At 40.1% G+C, this 17,876-nt stretch overlaps 2 protein-coding genes across 2 annotated transcripts in view; one reads left to right on the top strand and one right to left on the bottom strand.

Moving 5' to 3' along the window:
* The window catches only part of ANAPC1 (anaphase promoting complex subunit 1), a 121,808-nt gene that overhangs the window by 95,689 nt on the left and 8,243 nt on the right, over positions 1-17,876 (bottom strand). The window contains exons 4-10 of the mRNA XM_025354990.1: positions 13,657-13,708; positions 13,354-13,454; positions 12,676-12,758; positions 7,389-7,462; positions 3,359-3,504; positions 2,238-2,458; positions 913-1,122 (exon numbers count right to left, since the gene is read on the bottom strand). Of these exons, the coding sequence (XP_025210775.1) occupies positions 913-1,122; positions 2,238-2,458; positions 3,359-3,504; positions 7,389-7,462; positions 12,676-12,758; positions 13,354-13,454; positions 13,657-13,708 (887 nt within the window). The remainder of the gene's footprint in view (positions 1-912; positions 1,123-2,237; positions 2,459-3,358; positions 3,505-7,388; positions 7,463-12,675; positions 12,759-13,353; positions 13,455-13,656; positions 13,709-17,876) is intronic.
* Positions 4,347-4,956, top strand: LOC112604981 (40S ribosomal protein S26-like). Its single transcript, XM_025354534.1, has 2 exons — positions 4,347-4,453; positions 4,764-4,956. Exons 1-2 carry the CDS (start codon positions 4,347-4,349, stop codon positions 4,954-4,956), a joined length of 300 nt encoding a protein of 99 aa, XP_025210319.1.

The raw sequence follows: 17,876 nt of genomic DNA, 5'->3' as shown, positions 1-17,876 counted from the left end.
AAAAAAAAAAAAAAAAAATTGTTTCTCCCTAGAACAAAAAACACCTGAAATCTGAGAGATTATTACTATAAAGGAAGAAATATCAGATGACAAAATAATATTTTTATGATGACTATTTTTTTTTTGAGATAGAGTCTCACTCTGTCACCCAGGCTGGAGTGTAGTGGCACGATCTCAGCTCACTGCAACCTCCACCTCCTTGGTTCAAGCAATTCTGTCTCAGCCACCTGAGTAGCTGGGATTACGAGTGTGCACCACTACATCCAGCTAATTTTTGTATTTTTAGTAGAGACACGGTTTCACAATGTTGGCCAGGCTGGCCTCGAACTCCTAGGCTCAAGTGATCCACCTGCTTCAGCCTCCCAAAGTGCTAGGATCACAGGCATGAGCCACTGCGTCCAGCCTATGATCACTTTAATATCATTAATATCCTCTGTTGAAACTGAGGTGACCTTAATACATATCTCTATATATTTTTACATATATTAATAACTGATCATGGCCAGGCGCGGTGGCTCACGCCTGTAATTCCAGCACTCTGGAAGGCCGAGGCGGGCGGATCACCAGGTCAGGAGATCAAGACCATCCTGGCTAACACGGTGAAACTCTGTCTCTACGAAAAATACAAAAAAAAAAAAAAATTAGCCGGGTATGGTGGCGGCACCTGTAGTCCCAGCTACTCCGGAGGCTTAAGCAGGAGAATGGCGTGAACCTGAGAGGCAGAGCTTGCAGTGAGCCTAGATCGCCCCACTGGACTCCAGCCTGGGCGACAGAGCAAGACTCCGTCCCAAAAAAAAAATAAAAAAAAAAAACAACTGATCATATTAAAAGGAAACTGTAAACAAAATGCCATATATTTCCCAAGACTTTTAGCAACATTTTTCTCTGAATACAATAATATATACAACGAACCTTATATTAGTCATCGTTTCTGTCCACAAATGGTCAATACACAGTTCAGGAACAATTGGCTCAGTTTCTGGTGCAAGAAAGGAGCCATTAGAATTACTGTTTGGAGAATGAGAAATACTGTGTCTCTTTGGAGACTGATTATGGCTTGAAATGTTGAACCTTTGCACCCCTGAAAAAGAGTGCACTCCTAAGGCAGGAGAATGAGCACGACTGCAAAATAAACAGAGGACAGAGTACATCACAGTTAGCAGGGCAGGCTTCTATGACACACACTCCAATGACACTTCCCAAAATTCCACAGACAGAAGAGCATTCATGGCATAATCCAGGTCAGAAATTAAAATTTTTCAAAAAGGAGTAGCTATTTAAATGGTTTATGTCAATGTGCTTTACTATATTCCAAAGATTTAGAATTCTTATTAGAACTCATCTTTTAAAACTAAAACTTAGATCATCTTCTTTTTCAGAAAATGAACTGATTATTCAAAAAGCTCTAAACTATGTCCCTGTATAGTCAGACATACATATATCAGCAAACCAATGTCCCTGTAGCACCAGACATAGATAACTGGTGATTTAAATATATATCTATATAGAGGACAGATACATTTAGGTACCAAATAACAAAGAAAAAGAAAAAAGAAAAACGAACATAAATTAAGGCAAAAGTAAAATAGTGCCACAATATTTTGGGAATTAATATTCATCAAACTGTTGCCCACATAGTGGTAGAAACGAGGCAACTAATCTTAGGACGAGCATAGGCAGCTTCAAAATATGACTCAGGAAAGAATGTGGCAGCTTCAAATACGACTCAGGAAAGACACATTCGAAAGAATGTGGCATGGTAAACTTAGCTATCATAGTAAAAGTGGTTCAGGGCTGGGCGCGGTGGCTCACGCCTGTAATCTCAGCACTTTGGGAAGCCGAGGCGGGCGGATCACAAACTCAGGAGATCGAGACCATCCTGGCTAACACACTGAAACCCCATCTCCACTAAAAATACAAAAAACAAATAGGCCAGGCATGGTGGCCGGCGCCTGTAGTCCCAGCTGGAGGCTGAGGCAGGAGGACGGTGTGAAGCCGGGAGGCGGGGCTTGCAGTGAGCCGAGATCGCGCCACTGCACTCCAGCCTGGGTGACAGAGCGAGACTCCACCTCAAAAGAAAAAAAAAAAAAAAAGTGGTTCAATTGGGATAATGGCTATTTCCCCTAAAAAATATCTCCCCTAAATATATTTCCCCTAAAAAAAGCTGTCAACAGAAATTCTAAATCCTTCAAAACAAAAGAGAAAGCTTAAAAAGAAAAACCAGGAAACCCTTCTACCTTAGAGCTGCCATGTTGGAAATAGAAGGTGAGCGAGAATGTAGACTGGGTGATGAGGTTGAGCGACTTTGACTGTGAATGGAGGAGTAATTCTGGAAAGGTGAAGTCACAGGGGAATCTCCTTTGGAGAGGCTTCTGAGATGTGCTGTGAGGGAGCTGCTAGTGGCCACATTCTGTGGGGTTCCCCCCTGTTCAGAGAACTTTAAAACAACATTCTCTTCCTTAAGTCAAAATAAAGAGAAAAAGGAAAAAAAAGACAATAATTAGAATAAAATAGCAATTTCCTTGTAAGAATGCAAGCTGAAGTCAGTTACTAAAGATACAGTATTTCTTCTTTCCTAAGAAGCTCAGTTTCTCAAATGAGGCCAGGTGCAGTGGCTTACATCTATAATCCCAGCACTTTGGGAGGGTGAGGCAAGAGGATAGCTTGAGCCAAGGAGTTCAAGACCAGCCTGGGCAACATAGCAAGATGCCATTTCTACAAAAAATTAAAAATTAGCTGGGAGTGGTGGTACACACTTGTAGTCCTAGCTACTCAGAAAGCTGAGGCAGGAGGATCACTTGAGCCCAGGAGTTCAAGGCTGCAGTGAACTATAATTGTGCCATTATACTTCAGCCTGGGTGACAGAGTGAGGCCCCATCTCTAAAGATGATGATGTGATGATGATGATGATGATGATGATGATAATAAAACAACTATTCACAAGTGATTTTTCAAAAAAAAAAAAGTGAGGGTATGAAGTATTAACTATTCTTTCACATATATATATATATATATATATTTTTTTTTTTTTTTTTTGAGATGGAGTCTCGTTCTGTCACCCAGGCTGGAGTGCAGTGGCACGATCTTGGCTCACTGCAACCTCCACCTCCCAGGTTCAAGTGATTCTCCTGCCTCAGCCTCCCGAGTAGATGGGATTACAGGAGCCACCACACCTGGCTAATTTTTTATATTTTTGGTAGAGATGGGGTTTCACCATGTTGGCCAGGCTGGTCTTGAACTCCTGACCTCAAGTGATCAGCTCACCTTGGCCTCCCAAAGTGCTGGCACTACAGGTGTGAGCCAATACACCCGGCCTACCCCTTCCTATTAAGGAGAAGTGACTTGCCTTTCTCCTTACCTCTGATTTGACTCTCCGGAGAGTCCACACAGAATGCACATTTTGAACGGCATCGTAAGTCATTACAATAGAGGGGTCAGTATTGAGGAAAACAATTTTCATTGCATGATCTACAACATATTGCACCCGTGATGAACCAAAAATACCTTAAAAATAAAATAGAAAAATCAGGTATAGAACAATAGGCTTTACAAGACTGATACTGATGAACAGAGCTCTTAAAATTGTTAAAGAACAACCAAGCCAAAGAGCACAAAATCTATTAATATCTTAAATAATTAACTCTGAATTTTTAATAAATTTACTTTAGGCATCAACTTCCTTAAAATACATTAAAGATGACAGCATTACAAGTTTCAGCTTCACATACATGCTGTTAAATGTTAAGACTTGTGCTGACTCTCACCATTAAACGAATCAGCCACAGGTAAAAGGTCGATGACTTCTTCAACAACTTACTTATTTATAAATTGCATTAAACTATTCTGTCAAGTTTGACTTCCTTATTGGTTCTGTTCTTCTGTATGAAAGCTGTACTCTATAATTACTATTCAGACAGTGCTGAACAGTACACTGTTGTTGCTGCTTTACTAGTTACACATGCAAAACAAGGTTTTTCCCAGTGAGTTCAGCTTTTAATCTAAAGTACCATGGACTGGTCTCCATATCCTTATTTAACAGGAAATGTTTCCCACTCAATTAAAATATTGAAAAATTTAAAAATGCGATTTTATAATCATAAGAAATACTTTATAAATAAAAATCATGCCACCATATCAAAATATTTACTATTAATACATCAGAGAATTTTTGGTTTTCTTCATACATATATACACACTTTATACATTTTTACAAAATTATAATCACACTGTGTTAAAGTTTGGTATCCTACTTGACATTACAAATAAGCAACTTCTCGTTAACTAAATGTTATTCAAAAATATGATCAATAATGGCTGCACTCCTCTCTCCAGTCCATGCCTCCAAGATGACAAAGAAAAGAATGAACAATAATTGTGCCAAAAAGGGGCACAGCCACGTGCAGTCTATTCGTTGCACAAACTGTACCCGACACATGCCCAAGGACAAGGCCATTAAGAAATTCATCATTCGAGGCTGGGCACGGTGGCTCACTCCTGCAATCCCAGCACTTTGGGAGGCCGAGGTAGGCGGATCACGAGGTCAGGAGATCAAGACCATCCTGGCTAACACAGTGAAATATCATCCCCACTAAAAATAAATTAGCAGGGCGTGGTGGCAGGCGCCTGTACTTCCAGCTACGCAGGAGGCTGAGGCAGGAGAATGGCATGAACCCGGTAGGTGGAGCTTGCAGTGAGCCGAGATTGCGCCACTGCACTCCAGCCTGGGCAACAGAGCGACACTCTGTCTCAAAAAAAAAAAAAAGAAAGAAATTCATCATTCGAAACATAGTAGAGGATGCAGTAGTCAGGGACATTTCTGAAGCAAGTGTCTTCAATGCCTATGTGCTTCCCAAGCTGTATGTGAAGCTAAATTACTGTGTGAGATGTGCAATTCACAGAAAAGTAGTCAAGAATCCATCTCATAAAGCCCACAAGGACCAAACACGCCCACCCTGATATAGATCTTCCGGTGCTGCCCTACAACCCTCACCAAAGCCCATGTAAGGAGCTGAGTCCTTAAAGACTGAAGACAAGGCCAGGTGCAGCGGCTCATGCCTGTAATCCTAGCACTTTCGGGGGCCGAGGTGGGTGGATTGCCTGAGCTCGGGAGTTCGAGACCAGCCTGGGCAACATGGTGAAACCCCGTCTCTACTAAAACACAAAAAATCAGCCAGGCATGATGGCATGTGCCTAATCCCAGCTACTAGGGAGGCTGAGACAGGAGAATCGCTTGAACCTGGGAGGCGGAGGCTGCAGTGAGCTGAGATCGTGCCATTGCACTCCAGCCTGGGTGACAGAGCAAGACTCCATCTCAAAAAAAAAAAAGGAAAAAAAAAGACTGAAGACAGACTATTCTCCAGAGAAAAAAGTAAAACGGAAATTGTACCAAAAAAAAAAGAAAAGAAAAGAAAAGGCTGCATGCCATTTAATCCCAGGCCCTAGTATGTTTATTCAGGTTGTCTGCAATTAGTAATAATGTAAAATTTGAACTTTTTCTGTAAAAGATCAAAGACTAAATAGTTTAGTTTGCTGTCCACGTATTGACTCTATCACATCTTTGTTATTTTCTACAACCCTTTAAAAGGTAAAAAGCATTCTTATGTTGGGTGCGGTGGCTCACGATGTAATCCCAGCACTTTGGGAGGCCGAGGCGGGTGGATCACCTGAGGTCAGGAGTTCAAGACCAGCCTGATCAACATGGTGAAACTACATCTCTACTAAAAATACAAAATTAGCTGAGTGTGGTGGCACATGCCTGTAATCCCAGCTATTTGGGAGGCTGAGGCAAAAGAATCACTTGAACCCGGGAGGCGGAGGTTGCAGTGAGCCAAGATCGTGCCATTGTATTCTGGCCTGGGCGACAAGAGCAAAACTCCATCTCAAAAAAAACCATTCTTAGTTCACAAGCTTTACAAAAACATGCTGCAGGCCAGATTTAGCCCATGGCCTGCAGTTTGCCCAGATATAGTATAGAAGATAAAAAGCAGCTGGTTGGTCACAGTGGCTCACGCCTGTAATCCCAGCACTTTGGGAGGCCGAGGCAGGTGGATCACCTGAAGTCAGGAGTTCGAGACCAGTCTGGCTGATGAAACCCCGTCTCTACCAAAAATATAAAACATTAGCCAGGCGTGGTGGCATGTGCCTATAATCCCAGCTACTCGGGAGGCTAAGGCAGGATAATCACTTGAACCTGGGAGGCAGGGGTTACAATGAGCTGAGATCGCGCCACTGCACTCCAGCCTGGGTGACAGAGCAAGATTCCGTCTCGGGGGAGGGAAAAAAAAAAAAAAAGATAAAAAGCCCCAGTGAAATTTCAGAGTATGTACTTAGAATAAAGTCCTAAAATAAAAATGTCAAAGAATATAATTTTTTTTCAGCCTTCAAGTCCTCATTGTCCTACGTTTGGCCAAACTTAAAAATTTAGAGATAAGCATGTAGAAATATTTGTAGGAGGCTGAGGCAGGTGGTTCACTCGAGGTCAGGAGTTCAAGATCAGACTGGCCAACATGACAAAATCATGTCTCTACTAAAAATACAAAAATTAGCCAGCATGGTGGCACATGACTACAGACAGCTACTTGGATGAAGCACAAGAATCCCTTGAACCCGGGAGGCAGAGGTTGCAATGAGCCAAGATCGCACCACTGCACTCCAGGCTGGCAACAGAGCGAGACTCCGTCTCAAAAAAAAAAAAAAAAAAAAAAAAAATTACACAGCATACATGAAAGGCTCTATTTTTATTTTCCCCTCAGAAAAAAACTTGAGCCAGGCGCAGTGGCTCACACCTGTAATCCCAACACTTTGGGACGCTGAGACGGGTGGATCGTTTGAGCCTAGGTGGTTGAGACCCGCCTGAGCAACATGGGGAAACCTCATCTCTACCAAACAATACAAAAAAATTAGGTGAGATGAAGCGCACCTGTAGTCCCAGCTACCTGGGAAGCTGACATGGGAGGATCTCTTGAACCTGGGAGGCAGAGGTTGCAAGTGAGCCAAGATCGCACCATTGCACTCCAGCCTGGGCCACAGAGCAAGACCCCTCTCAAAAAAAAAAAAAAAAAAAAAACCCAAAACAACAACAACAAAAAACTTTACTTCACCCAAGTATCATTTATTTACTTATTAATTATTAAAGAACAAAGTGATCTACAGGTAGGTTAATAAATATATCAGTATTCCTCATTGATTTACATGCCTTATTTTTACTCAAAATTACTGTTGAGCAGTTAATACCATGATACTCAAGAAATTCAAAATAGAAGTTACTTTTGTAAAATGTTTACATTGTATTATTTTTATAAGTCAGTTTTCATATAAGCGCCTTTATAATCTCCCTCACTAAAGTCAAAAAAAAGAGCTTATCTAAAAGAATATAAAAATACACTTACTTCCAGATTTACAAACAAGTGGAGTTATTTCATCTAGTGGGTGCAGCATGCTGAACATAGTGGGTAAAGGTTCTCTAGCAATAAACAAATAATCAATTAATTACCAATACAATATGAATATGTCTGTGCACAAATTTTGCACGTCTCTTGCAAAGAAGTGTCTTCTCCAGATTACACAAGCAACTAGAAACCTACTATCTCAAAAGGCAATCTTCTAAACTTTGTACATACTATTTTTCACATTCTCTTCTATTTCACTCCTAGAAATCTCTCCCCTTGGAATAATTCTATCAATGCACGAACAGAGGGAAATCAATATAGCCCAGGGAATTTCTGCAAACAGCAGTCATCACACTACAGAACAAATGGAGTCATGTACATAAAGCAGTCTTTTTTTATTCCTCTCTTACTGGCAGTGTTTCTTTGGCAGCTAACAAAGAAATTTATTCTCCCACACCTGCTGATAAAGGAGTGCATTTTTTAAAAAAGGAAGAAAAAAACTACTTCAAGTAAATTAAAAGTCTGCTTTTTTTTTTCTTTTTTTTTGAGACAGAGTCTCACTCTGTTGCCCAGGCTAGAGTGCTGGGGCATGATATCGGCTCACTGCAACCTCCACCTCCCAGGTTCAAGCGATTCTCTTGTCTCAGCCTCCCAAGTAGCTGGGATTACAGGCACACACCACCACGCCCAGCTAGCTTTTTGGATTTTTAGTAGAGACGGGGTTTCACCATGTTGGCCAGGCTGGTCTTGAACTCCTGACCTCAGGTGACCCACCTGCCTCGGCCTCCCAAAGTGCTAGGATTACGGGTGTGAGCCACCGCACCTGGCCAAAAGCCTACACTTTTTAAGGAATGATATTTTTTAGAGTGAAGAGAGGCTTTCTTTCAAAGCAGAAAGAGATTAAAATCTATAAGCAATTTATTTAAGACTTAGCAAGTGTCTACCTCTTGCACCACAACATGACAGGTGCTGTATGTTGCTGCCCTTCGGTGTGCTCACAATTCATAGGACAAGATAAACACACTACTAATAAACATCTACCATTTATTGCATACTTAATACCTACTAGGCCCTGTGTCAAAGCTTATACACATTTAGCTAGTTTAACTTTGCATAAGTCCTAAGAGGTAAATGATAGTCCTAAGAGGTAAATGATACTATTCCTGTAATACATAAGGAAACTATAGCGAAGAAAGCACTAATGATCTGCTCAAACCAGCACAATGAGAAAATGGCAGAGCTAAGAATTGAATCTTGTTATTTACTTATTTTTTTTTTTGAGAGGGAGTTTCGCTCATCACCCAGCTAGAGTGCAGTGGTGCAATCTTGGCTCACTGCAACCTCCGTCTCCCAGGTTCAAGCAATTCTCCTGTCTCAGCCTCCCAAGTAACTGGGATTACAGGTGCCCGCCACCACGCTTGGCTAATTTTTTTGTATTTTTAGTAGAGACAGGGTTTCACCATGTTGGGCAGGCTGGTCTCGAACTCCTGAACTCAGGTGATCCACCCGCCTCAGCCTCCCAAAGTGGTGGGATTACAGGTGTGTGCCATCGCACCTGGCCAAATCTTTTTTTTAAGCCATTTATTTGCATGTTCAATTTTACCACTTGGATTGGAAAAAAGGCTAATTGGCCGGGCGCGGTGGCTCAAGCCTGTAATCCCAGCACTTTGGGAGGCCGAGACGGGCGGATCACGAGATCAGGAGATCGAGACCATCCTGGCTAACACGGTGAAACCCCATCTCTACTAAAAAATACAAAAAAACTAGCCGGGCGAGGTGGCGGGTGCCTGTAGTCCCAGCTACTCAGGAGGCTGAGGCAGGAGAATGGCATGAACCCAGGAGGCGGAGCTTGCAGTCAGCCAAGATCACGCCGCTGCACTCCAGCCTGGGCGGCAGAGCGAGACTCTGTCCCAAAAAAAAAAAAAAAAAGAAAAAAGAAAAAAGGCTAATTAAGTGCCAATTGCGTAGAGCTCATGAGTGTACATACAGGTTGAGTATCCCTTATCTGAAATACTTGGGACCAGAAGTGTTTTGGATTATTTGCCTTACATTAACAGTTGAGCAACCCTAATTCTTTTGGGGGTACAAGTGGCTTTTGGTGACACAGAATTATATAGTGGTGGATTCCGATATTTAGTGCACCCGTCACCTGACTAGTGTATGTTGTACGCAATATGTAGTTTTTTTATCCCACATCTTCTTCCCACCCTCCTCCTTCTGAGTCTCCAAAGTCCATTATAACACTCTGCATACAGCCTTTGCATACTCCTTGCTTAGCTCTCACTTCTAAGTGAGAACATGCAGTTATCTGGTTTTCCATTCCTGGGTTACTTCACTTAGAATCATGGCCTCCAATTCCATCTAACTTGCTGCAAAAGACATTAGTTCATTTCCTCATTATGGCTGATTAGTATTCCATGGTGTATATATACATTTTCTTTTTTTTTTTTTTTTTTTTTTAGACAGAGTCTTGCTTTGTCACCCAGGCTGGAGTGCAGTGGCCGGATCTCGGCTCACTGCAAGTTCCGCCTCCCGGGTTCACGCCATTCTCCTGCCTCAGCCTCCCGAGTAGCTGGGACTACAGACGCCCGCTACCTCGCCCGGCTAGTTTTTTTGTATTTTTTAGTAGAGACGGGGTTTCACCGTATTAGCCAGGATGGTCTCGATTTCCTGACCTCGTGATCCGCCCGTCTCGGCCTCCCAAAGTGCTGGGATTACAGTCTTGAGCCACCGCACCCGACTATACACATTTTCTTTATTCACTCATTGGTCGATGGGCACTTAGGCTGATTCCCTATCTTTGCAATTGTGAATTGTGTTGCAATAAACATACGTGTGCATGTGTCTTTTTCATATAATGACTTTTTTTTCCCTTTGGGTAGATACCCAGTAACGGGACTGCTAGATTGAATGGTAGATCTACTTTTAGTTCATTAAGGAATCTCCATACTGTTTTCCACAGATGTCATATTGATTACATTCCCACCAGCCGTGTATAAGCACTCCCCTTCCACCACATCCATGCCAACATCTATTGTTTTCCTGACTCTTTAATAATGGCCATTCCTGAAAGAGTAAGGTGATATCTCACTGTGGTTTTAATTTGCATTTCTCTAATGATTACTGATGCTGAGCAGTTTCATGTTTGCTGATCATTTGTATATCTTCTTTTGAGAACTGTCTACTCACATCCTTTACCCACTTTTTGAGTTTTTTTCTTGCTGATCTGAGTTCATTATATATTCTGGATACTAGTGCTTTGTTGGATGCAGAGTTTGCAAATATTTTCTCCCACTGTGTGAGTTATCTGTCTATTCTGACATTTCTTTTGCTATGCAGAAGCTTTTTATTTTAATCAGGTCCCATTTATTTATTGCTTTCGTTGCATTTGCTTCTGGTGTTTTAGTCATAAATTCCTTGCCTAGGCCAATGTCCAGAAGAGTTTTTCCAAGGTTATCTTCTAGAATTTTTATGGTTTCAGGGCTTGTTAAAGTCTTTGATCCCTCTTGACCTGACTTTTGTATAAGGTGAGAGATAAAAAATCCAGTTTCATTCTTCTAAAAAAGGTGTCAGTTTTCCTAGCATCATTTACTAAACAGGATGATGTCCTTCCCCCAATTTATGTTTTTGTATGCTTGTTTGTCAAAGATCAGTTGATTGCAAGTATTTGGCTTTATTTCTGGGTTCTCCATTCTGTTCCACTGGTCTATGTGCCTACTTTTATACCAGTACCATGCTGTTTTGGAAATTATAGACTTGTAGTATATGTGATGGCTACATATTTGTTCTTTTTGCTTAGGATTGTTTTGGCTATTTTGGGCTCTTTTGGTTCCATATGAATTTTAGAATTGTTTTTTCTAATTCTATGAAAAATGATCTTATTTTGACGAGAATTACGGTGAAATCTATAGATTGCTTTTGGCAATATGGTCATTTTCACAATATTATTCTTCAAATCCATGATCATGGGATGTGTTACCGTTTGTTTGTGTCATCTATGACTTCTTTCAGCAGTGTGTTGTAGTTCTCCTTATAGAGATCATTCACCTCCTTGGTTAAGTATATTTACAGGTTTTTTGTTTTTGGTATTTTGCAGTTCTTGTAAAAGGGACTGAATTTTTGGCCAGGCGCAGTGGCTCATGCCTATAATCCCAGCACTTTGGGAGGCCAAGGCGGGCGGATCACCTGAGGTTGGGAGTTCAAGACCAGCATGACTAACATGGAGAAACCCCGTCTCTACTAAAAATACAAAAAATTAGCCAGGCGTGGTGGTTCATGCCTGTAATCCCAGTTACTCAGGAGGCTGAAGCAGCAGAATCGCTTGAACCTGGGAGGCGGAGGTTGTGGTGAGCCGAGATCACGCCATTGTACTCCAGACTTGGCAACAACAGCAAAACTCCGTCTCAAAAAAAAAAAAAAAAGGGAGACTTGAGTTCTTGATTTGATTTTCAGCTTTGTCACTGTTGGTGTATAGCAGTGCTACTGATTTGTGTACATTGATTTTGTAATCTGAGACTTTACTGAATTTATTTATCAAATCTAGGAGTCTTTTGGAGGAGTCTACAGGGTTTTCTAGGTATATAATCATATCACCAGCAAATAGTGATAGTATGACTTTCTCTTTTCAAATCTAGATGTCCTTTCTTTCTTTCTCTTGCCTGACTGCTCTGGGCAGAGCTTCCAGTACCATGCTGAACAGAAGTGGTGAAAGCAGGCGTCTTTCTCTTCTTCCAGTTCTCAGGGGGAATGCCTTCAACTTTTCCCCATTCAGTATGATGTTGGCTGTGGGTTTGTTGTACATGACTTTTATTAATTTGTAGTAAGTCCCTTCTATGCCTAGTTTGTTTTTATCATCAAGGGATGCTAAACTTTATCCAATGCTTTTTTCTGCATCTACTGAGATGATCACATGGTTTTTAATTCTGTTTATGTGAAGTGTCACATTTATTGACTTGTGTATCCCCACATCCCTGAGACGAAACCCACTTGATCATGACGTATTATCTTTTTGATGAGAGCAACCCTAATTTGAGAATCCAAAACCTGAAATGCTCCAATAAGCATTTCCTTTGAGTGTCATGCTGGAGCTCAACAAGTTGCAGGTTTTGGAGAATTTCAGATTTTTGGATCAGGGATACTCAACTTGTACTGAGATGAGAGAAAATGGCATATATCTACACTGTTAGCATGAAAATTATCGTCATCTCAAACTTTTAGATAAACCTCAGAACCAACACACACACACAAATCCCAAGCAGTAATATTCTGAAGTGAATAAAATGAATACCTGGGTGAACCTGGAGGTACTTCATGTGAAGAAGTGCTTCGCTCAAACAACAATCCATATTTAGTGGGCCAAACATTGGCAACCTTTCAGGTAAAAGGGTGGGAAAAGACAGAAGTAAGAGAACCTACCCCTTTATAAAATATTTCAAAGAAACATTACAGAATGTTTTATTTTCCAATTTACTAATAGCTTTACAAAGTAACATAATCATTAAATACAGCATTTTCTTAAAAAGTAATTCAAATAAGCAACCCTAAGATAAAATCAAATCTAATAAAGAGAAGTTGCTCAATGTGAAATTCCTGCCACTGGCCAGTATCAGTAACAAAATGACAATGTGTTAACAATAGCACTAGGCATTAAAAAGACGACAAGTAACAAAAAAAGACTAATATTATTCATATGCCTTATTTAATATAACCAAAAGTTCTTACATATCATTTAAACCGACAAACACATACCACAGAAGGCTTCCTAATTCAGTTCATTAAATAACTTATTTTTTTGTGAAGTACAAAAAAATGGTAAGCCACTAAAGCTGCCAAAATTTAGTTATTTTGAGTAAAAATAACATTTTTGACTACTATGAAACATGAAACATAAGACATGCCTCTAAAACCAATTAATTCAAAAATGTTCTCCAACAAAACCCCCCCAAAATTTGAAACACTTGTTTACCTGAAATGGTAAGGAAGCTATATAATCCTTTCCTTCTATGCTATGCATGTTAATACATGAGCTTTGCAATATACATATGCATTTTTCTACTTCATTGCTACCTGAAAAGAAAGGGTACAACAAGACTTATGTTTTTTCCCCCAAAGGAGTTCAATCCTTACAGCACAAATTATTTAATGCACAATATAAAGATGCTTATGGTAAACCACTATTACTAGTGGCTACTTCATTTGAATGAAAAATACAATGAGATAAACATTTGGAATCATCATAAGAAAAATAAAATTTCAAAAAGAAACTTACTGTAGGCCTTTTCAGACTTATCCTGTGATATAATGAAGTCACACCACAATGCCTAAAATCAAAACAAAATGCTTACCTAAGAAAATTATATCTAAATAATCATCTATTAACTAATGGCATCTGAATAATAATAATAGCATCTACGCAGTAACTTTGCCTCCTCAGCTCAACATGTACAATCATGGGAACAAAAAGAAGAAGAAAAAATAAATTACAGTAATAAATGATAAATATAATAAGGAAAGACAAAATATGTTTACAATTAAATTTTATGAAAAGATCCATATGAATTAAAATTTCAAATTAAAAAAATAAATTTTACAAAAAGAGAAGAATCAAAAAACCTGCCAGAGAGAAACCTTGCAGCAAAAATTCAAAAAACCCGCCAGAGAGAAACCTTGCAGCAAAAATTCAAAAAACCCGCCAGAGAGAAACCTTGCAGCAAAAATTCAAAAAACCTGCCAGAGAGAAACCTTGCAGCAAAAATTCAAATAGTGGCTCAAACCATACTAAACCCTACGTCCTATACAAAACTAAAGATTATTCAAACTTTATAATCTCTAGATTAAACAATTGCTGTTATTCTTAGACTCTCTCTAGACCGACTTTTGAAAAACTATTTAGAAAAATTAACTCCTCCCTTTCTTAAAAGCCCATCTTACAAAATATAAACTAGGAAAAGCTATTAAACTTTAACTGACAAACTTGACAATCACTTATTAAATTATTTAATAGCATTTTGTTTTTTTTTTTTAACTGTGGTCAAATATACACAATATGAAAATTAGCATTTTAACAATTTTTAAGTAGACAATTCAGTGGCATTAACAACATTAAACTGACGAGTTTAGTACAATTTGTGAGCCTGTAAAATATTGCACATTTCCAGAACTTTTTCCTCATCTCAAACAGAAACTCCAGGCCCACTGAACAATAACTCCCCATTTCCCAATGCCCTGAGCTCTGGTAACGTCTATTCTACCTTCCCTATGAAAGGACCTGTGCTAGGTATCTCAAGTAAGAGAAACTGTACAACATTTGTCCTTTTGTATCTGTTTTATTTCACTTAACATAATGTTTTCAAGGTTCATCCATGTTATGGCATGTATCAGAATTTTATCCCTTTTTAAAGCTAAACAATATTCCACTGTTAGCATATACCACATTTATGTATCCATTCATCTGTCAATGGACATGGGTTATTTCTACCTTTTGGCTATCATAAATAATGCTGCTGTAAACACTGGTGTACAAGTATCTGTGAGTCCCTGTTCTCAATTCAATTGTGCATATATCTAGAAGTGGAACTGCTGGATCATAATGGTAATTCTATGTATAAGTTTTTTTTAAGAGACGGGGTCTCACTCTGTCACCCAAACTGCAGTGCAAGGCATGATTCTAGCTCACAGCAGCCTAGAACTCCTGGGTTCACGTGACCCTCCTGCCTCAGTCTCCTGAACAGCTGGGAGTACAGGCATGCACCACGTCTGGCTATATGTATAACTTTTTGAGAAATCGCCAAATTTTTCCACAGCAGCTTTGTTACATTCCCATCAGCAATGCAAAGAAGTTCCAACTTCTGGACACCCTCACCAATATTTGTTATGTTTATTTAATAATAGCCAACCTAGTAAAGTGGTATCTCACTGTGGCTGTAATTTGCATTTGCCTAATGATTAGTGAAGTTGAGCATCTTTTCATGTGCTTATTGACCATGTGTGCACCTTCTTTAGAAAAATGTCCATTTAAGTCCTTCTGCCCAATTTTTTAATTGGGTAGTTTGTTTTATTGTTGAGTTGTGGGAGATTTTAATGGTTAAGAAATGAAAATTCGGCCGGGCGCGGTGGCTCAAGCCTGTAATCCCAGCACTTTGGGAGGCCGAGACGGGCGGATCATGAGGTCAGGAGATCGAGACCATCCTGGCTAACACGGTGAAACCCCATCTCTACTAAAAAATACAAAAAACTAGCCGGGCGAAGTGGCGGGTGCCTGTAGTCCCAGCTACTCGGGAGGCTGAGGCAGGAGAATGGCGTGAACCCGAGAGGTGGAGCTTGCAGTGAGCTGAGATCCGGCCACTGCACTCCAGCCTGGGTGACAGAGCAAGACTCCGTCTCAAAAAAAAAAAAAAAAAAAAAATGAAAATTCATGAAGAAAACCATGCATAAGAGCTGTGCTCCAACCTGAAATGTCCAAAATCTACACTGCACCTATTACAGTCTCAACTTCCTTTCATGAAATCCCATCCTCTCAGCCTCTAAAAGCACATATTTTAACATCTCTTTTATCCCTGATATCTAAGAGGTCACTAACCCCTCCCACATCTCCCTCTGCTTTATCACCTCTTCTTTGCCAAGGCACCAATCTTTTACCTGAACAATCACAAAATAATGCCCCTGACAACAGTCTCCCTACTCTCCAGTCAATCCTATATATATATTGCTAACAAAGCAATCTCTTCTCAAAACACAAAATTGATCACTTCCATTTTAAAATCCTTAGCAGGCTCCCTTCAGCATGCAGTTTAAAATCCAAATTCCTTGGTTTATATACAAGGCCCTTTGGTCTGTATCCTGCCAGCATCCACTTGCATCTCTCCACACCCACACTTTGTGTACAGTCATTCTGAAGTTTAAAAAGTCATCTTTTTCCATAATTCTTTTTGCTGCGATTTCCTCTGCCTAGAATGCCCTTCTGCCACCATTTTATAATACAAATAGCATCTTCTTTGAAAAACCCTCCCTTTGGCGTGCAGTCCTTTGGGCGCTCATCACTCTGTGGACATGCAGTTATTATAGAGTATTCAGAATACAGCATTTCAGTTGATCTGTCTGTTCTCCTTTCTAGGCGATGAGTCCTTCAATGGCAGAAACTACATTCACCTTTGTAGCCCTAGCATAATCTGAAACAGAGTGAGACTAAATACTTGCAGAAGGCCAGGCACAGTGGCTCACGCCTGTAATTCCAGCACTTTAGGACGCCAAGGCAGGAGGATCGCTAGAGCCCAGGGGTTCAAGACCAGCCTGGACAACATAGTGAGACCCCCATCTCTATTGAAAAGTAAAAAGAATAAATGAAAAAATAAAAAGAACCACCAAAAAAAAAATACTTGCAGGATAAGTAAAACAATGAATAGATAAAATCTGAGTCACATATACCTGGTATTATTTCACAAACAACATAGAAAATTACCTTTCTCCATATTAGCAAGAAAATTAAATAACAAGACTGAAATTCCAAATCTCACAATTACACTTACAAGTGATCTTAAGATAAAGGAGATGATACATCTAACTGTACTTCCATAGAATCAAGTAAATAGGCAACTGTTCTTGGAGAAATTAAGATGAAAATATAGAAGCAAAGAACTACTTGGGGCCGGGCGCGGTGGCTCAAGCCTGTAATCCCAGCACTTTGGGAGGCCGAGACGGGCGGATCACGAGGTCAGGAGATCGAGACCATCCTGGCTAACACGGTGAAACCCCGTCTCTACTAAAAATACAAGAAAATTAGCCGGGCGAGGTGGTGGGCGCCTGTAGTCCCAGCTACTTGGGAGGCTGAGGCAGGAGAATGGCGTGAACCCGGGGGGGCGGAGCTTGCAGTGAGCCGAGATCGCGCCACTGCACTCCAGCCTGGGGCACAGAGCAAGACTCCGTCTCAAAAAAAAAAAAAAAGAACTACTTGGATATCATCAAATGCACTTTTCACATCTATACTAACTATATGAATTATATGGGAAAAAAATTACCATCAAAAAGATCACTGGCTTCAACACTCCAGGACACAAATGCTTTTACATACGCCCTCAAATGTTGGAATAATGATTCAGTTTATCCTTTCCAATAAATAGTTAGAATACAGTGCTCATCAGGAAAGAGTTAATGGCAGGTGGGAGGAGTGGAAGGAAGCAGTGTCCAGATACAAAGATTTCAGCATTTACAAAAATGAAACTTAACATTAGTCAAAGCCTCCAAAACCTCTTGTCAATCCTAATTCAACTACTATAAATGCATTAGTTTTTCCTCCAACTTTTTGTTATAAAAATTTCAGTAAGAAAAGTTGAAATAATGCAGCAAACATATTTCACCTAAATCCAACAGTCATGAAAATTTTGCCATATTTGTTTATGTGTGTGCATTTGTGTATATATGGGATTTTTGGAACGGGAATGCTGACTGTCTAAAAACAAATCGCACACACATCATGACATTTCACTTCTAAAT

This window comes from Theropithecus gelada, chromosome 13 (assembly GCF_003255815.1).
Source record: "Theropithecus gelada isolate Dixy chromosome 13, Tgel_1.0, whole genome shotgun sequence".
Classification (NCBI taxonomy): Eukaryota; Metazoa; Chordata; class Mammalia; order Primates; family Cercopithecidae; genus Theropithecus; species Theropithecus gelada.
This window is presented reverse-complemented; position numbering and strand designations above follow the sequence as displayed.

Excerpts from the sequence above, each read along its gene's own strand:
- LOC112604981 (XM_025354534.1), top strand. The coding sequence starts at position 4,347 with ATGACAAAGAAAAGAATGAACAATAATTGTGCCAAAAAGGGGCACAGC. Across the intron at positions 4,454-4,763 it reads ATGCCCAAGGACAAGGCCAT|AAAGAAATTCATCATTCGAA; the intron begins TAAGAAATTCAT and ends AAAAAAAAAAAG.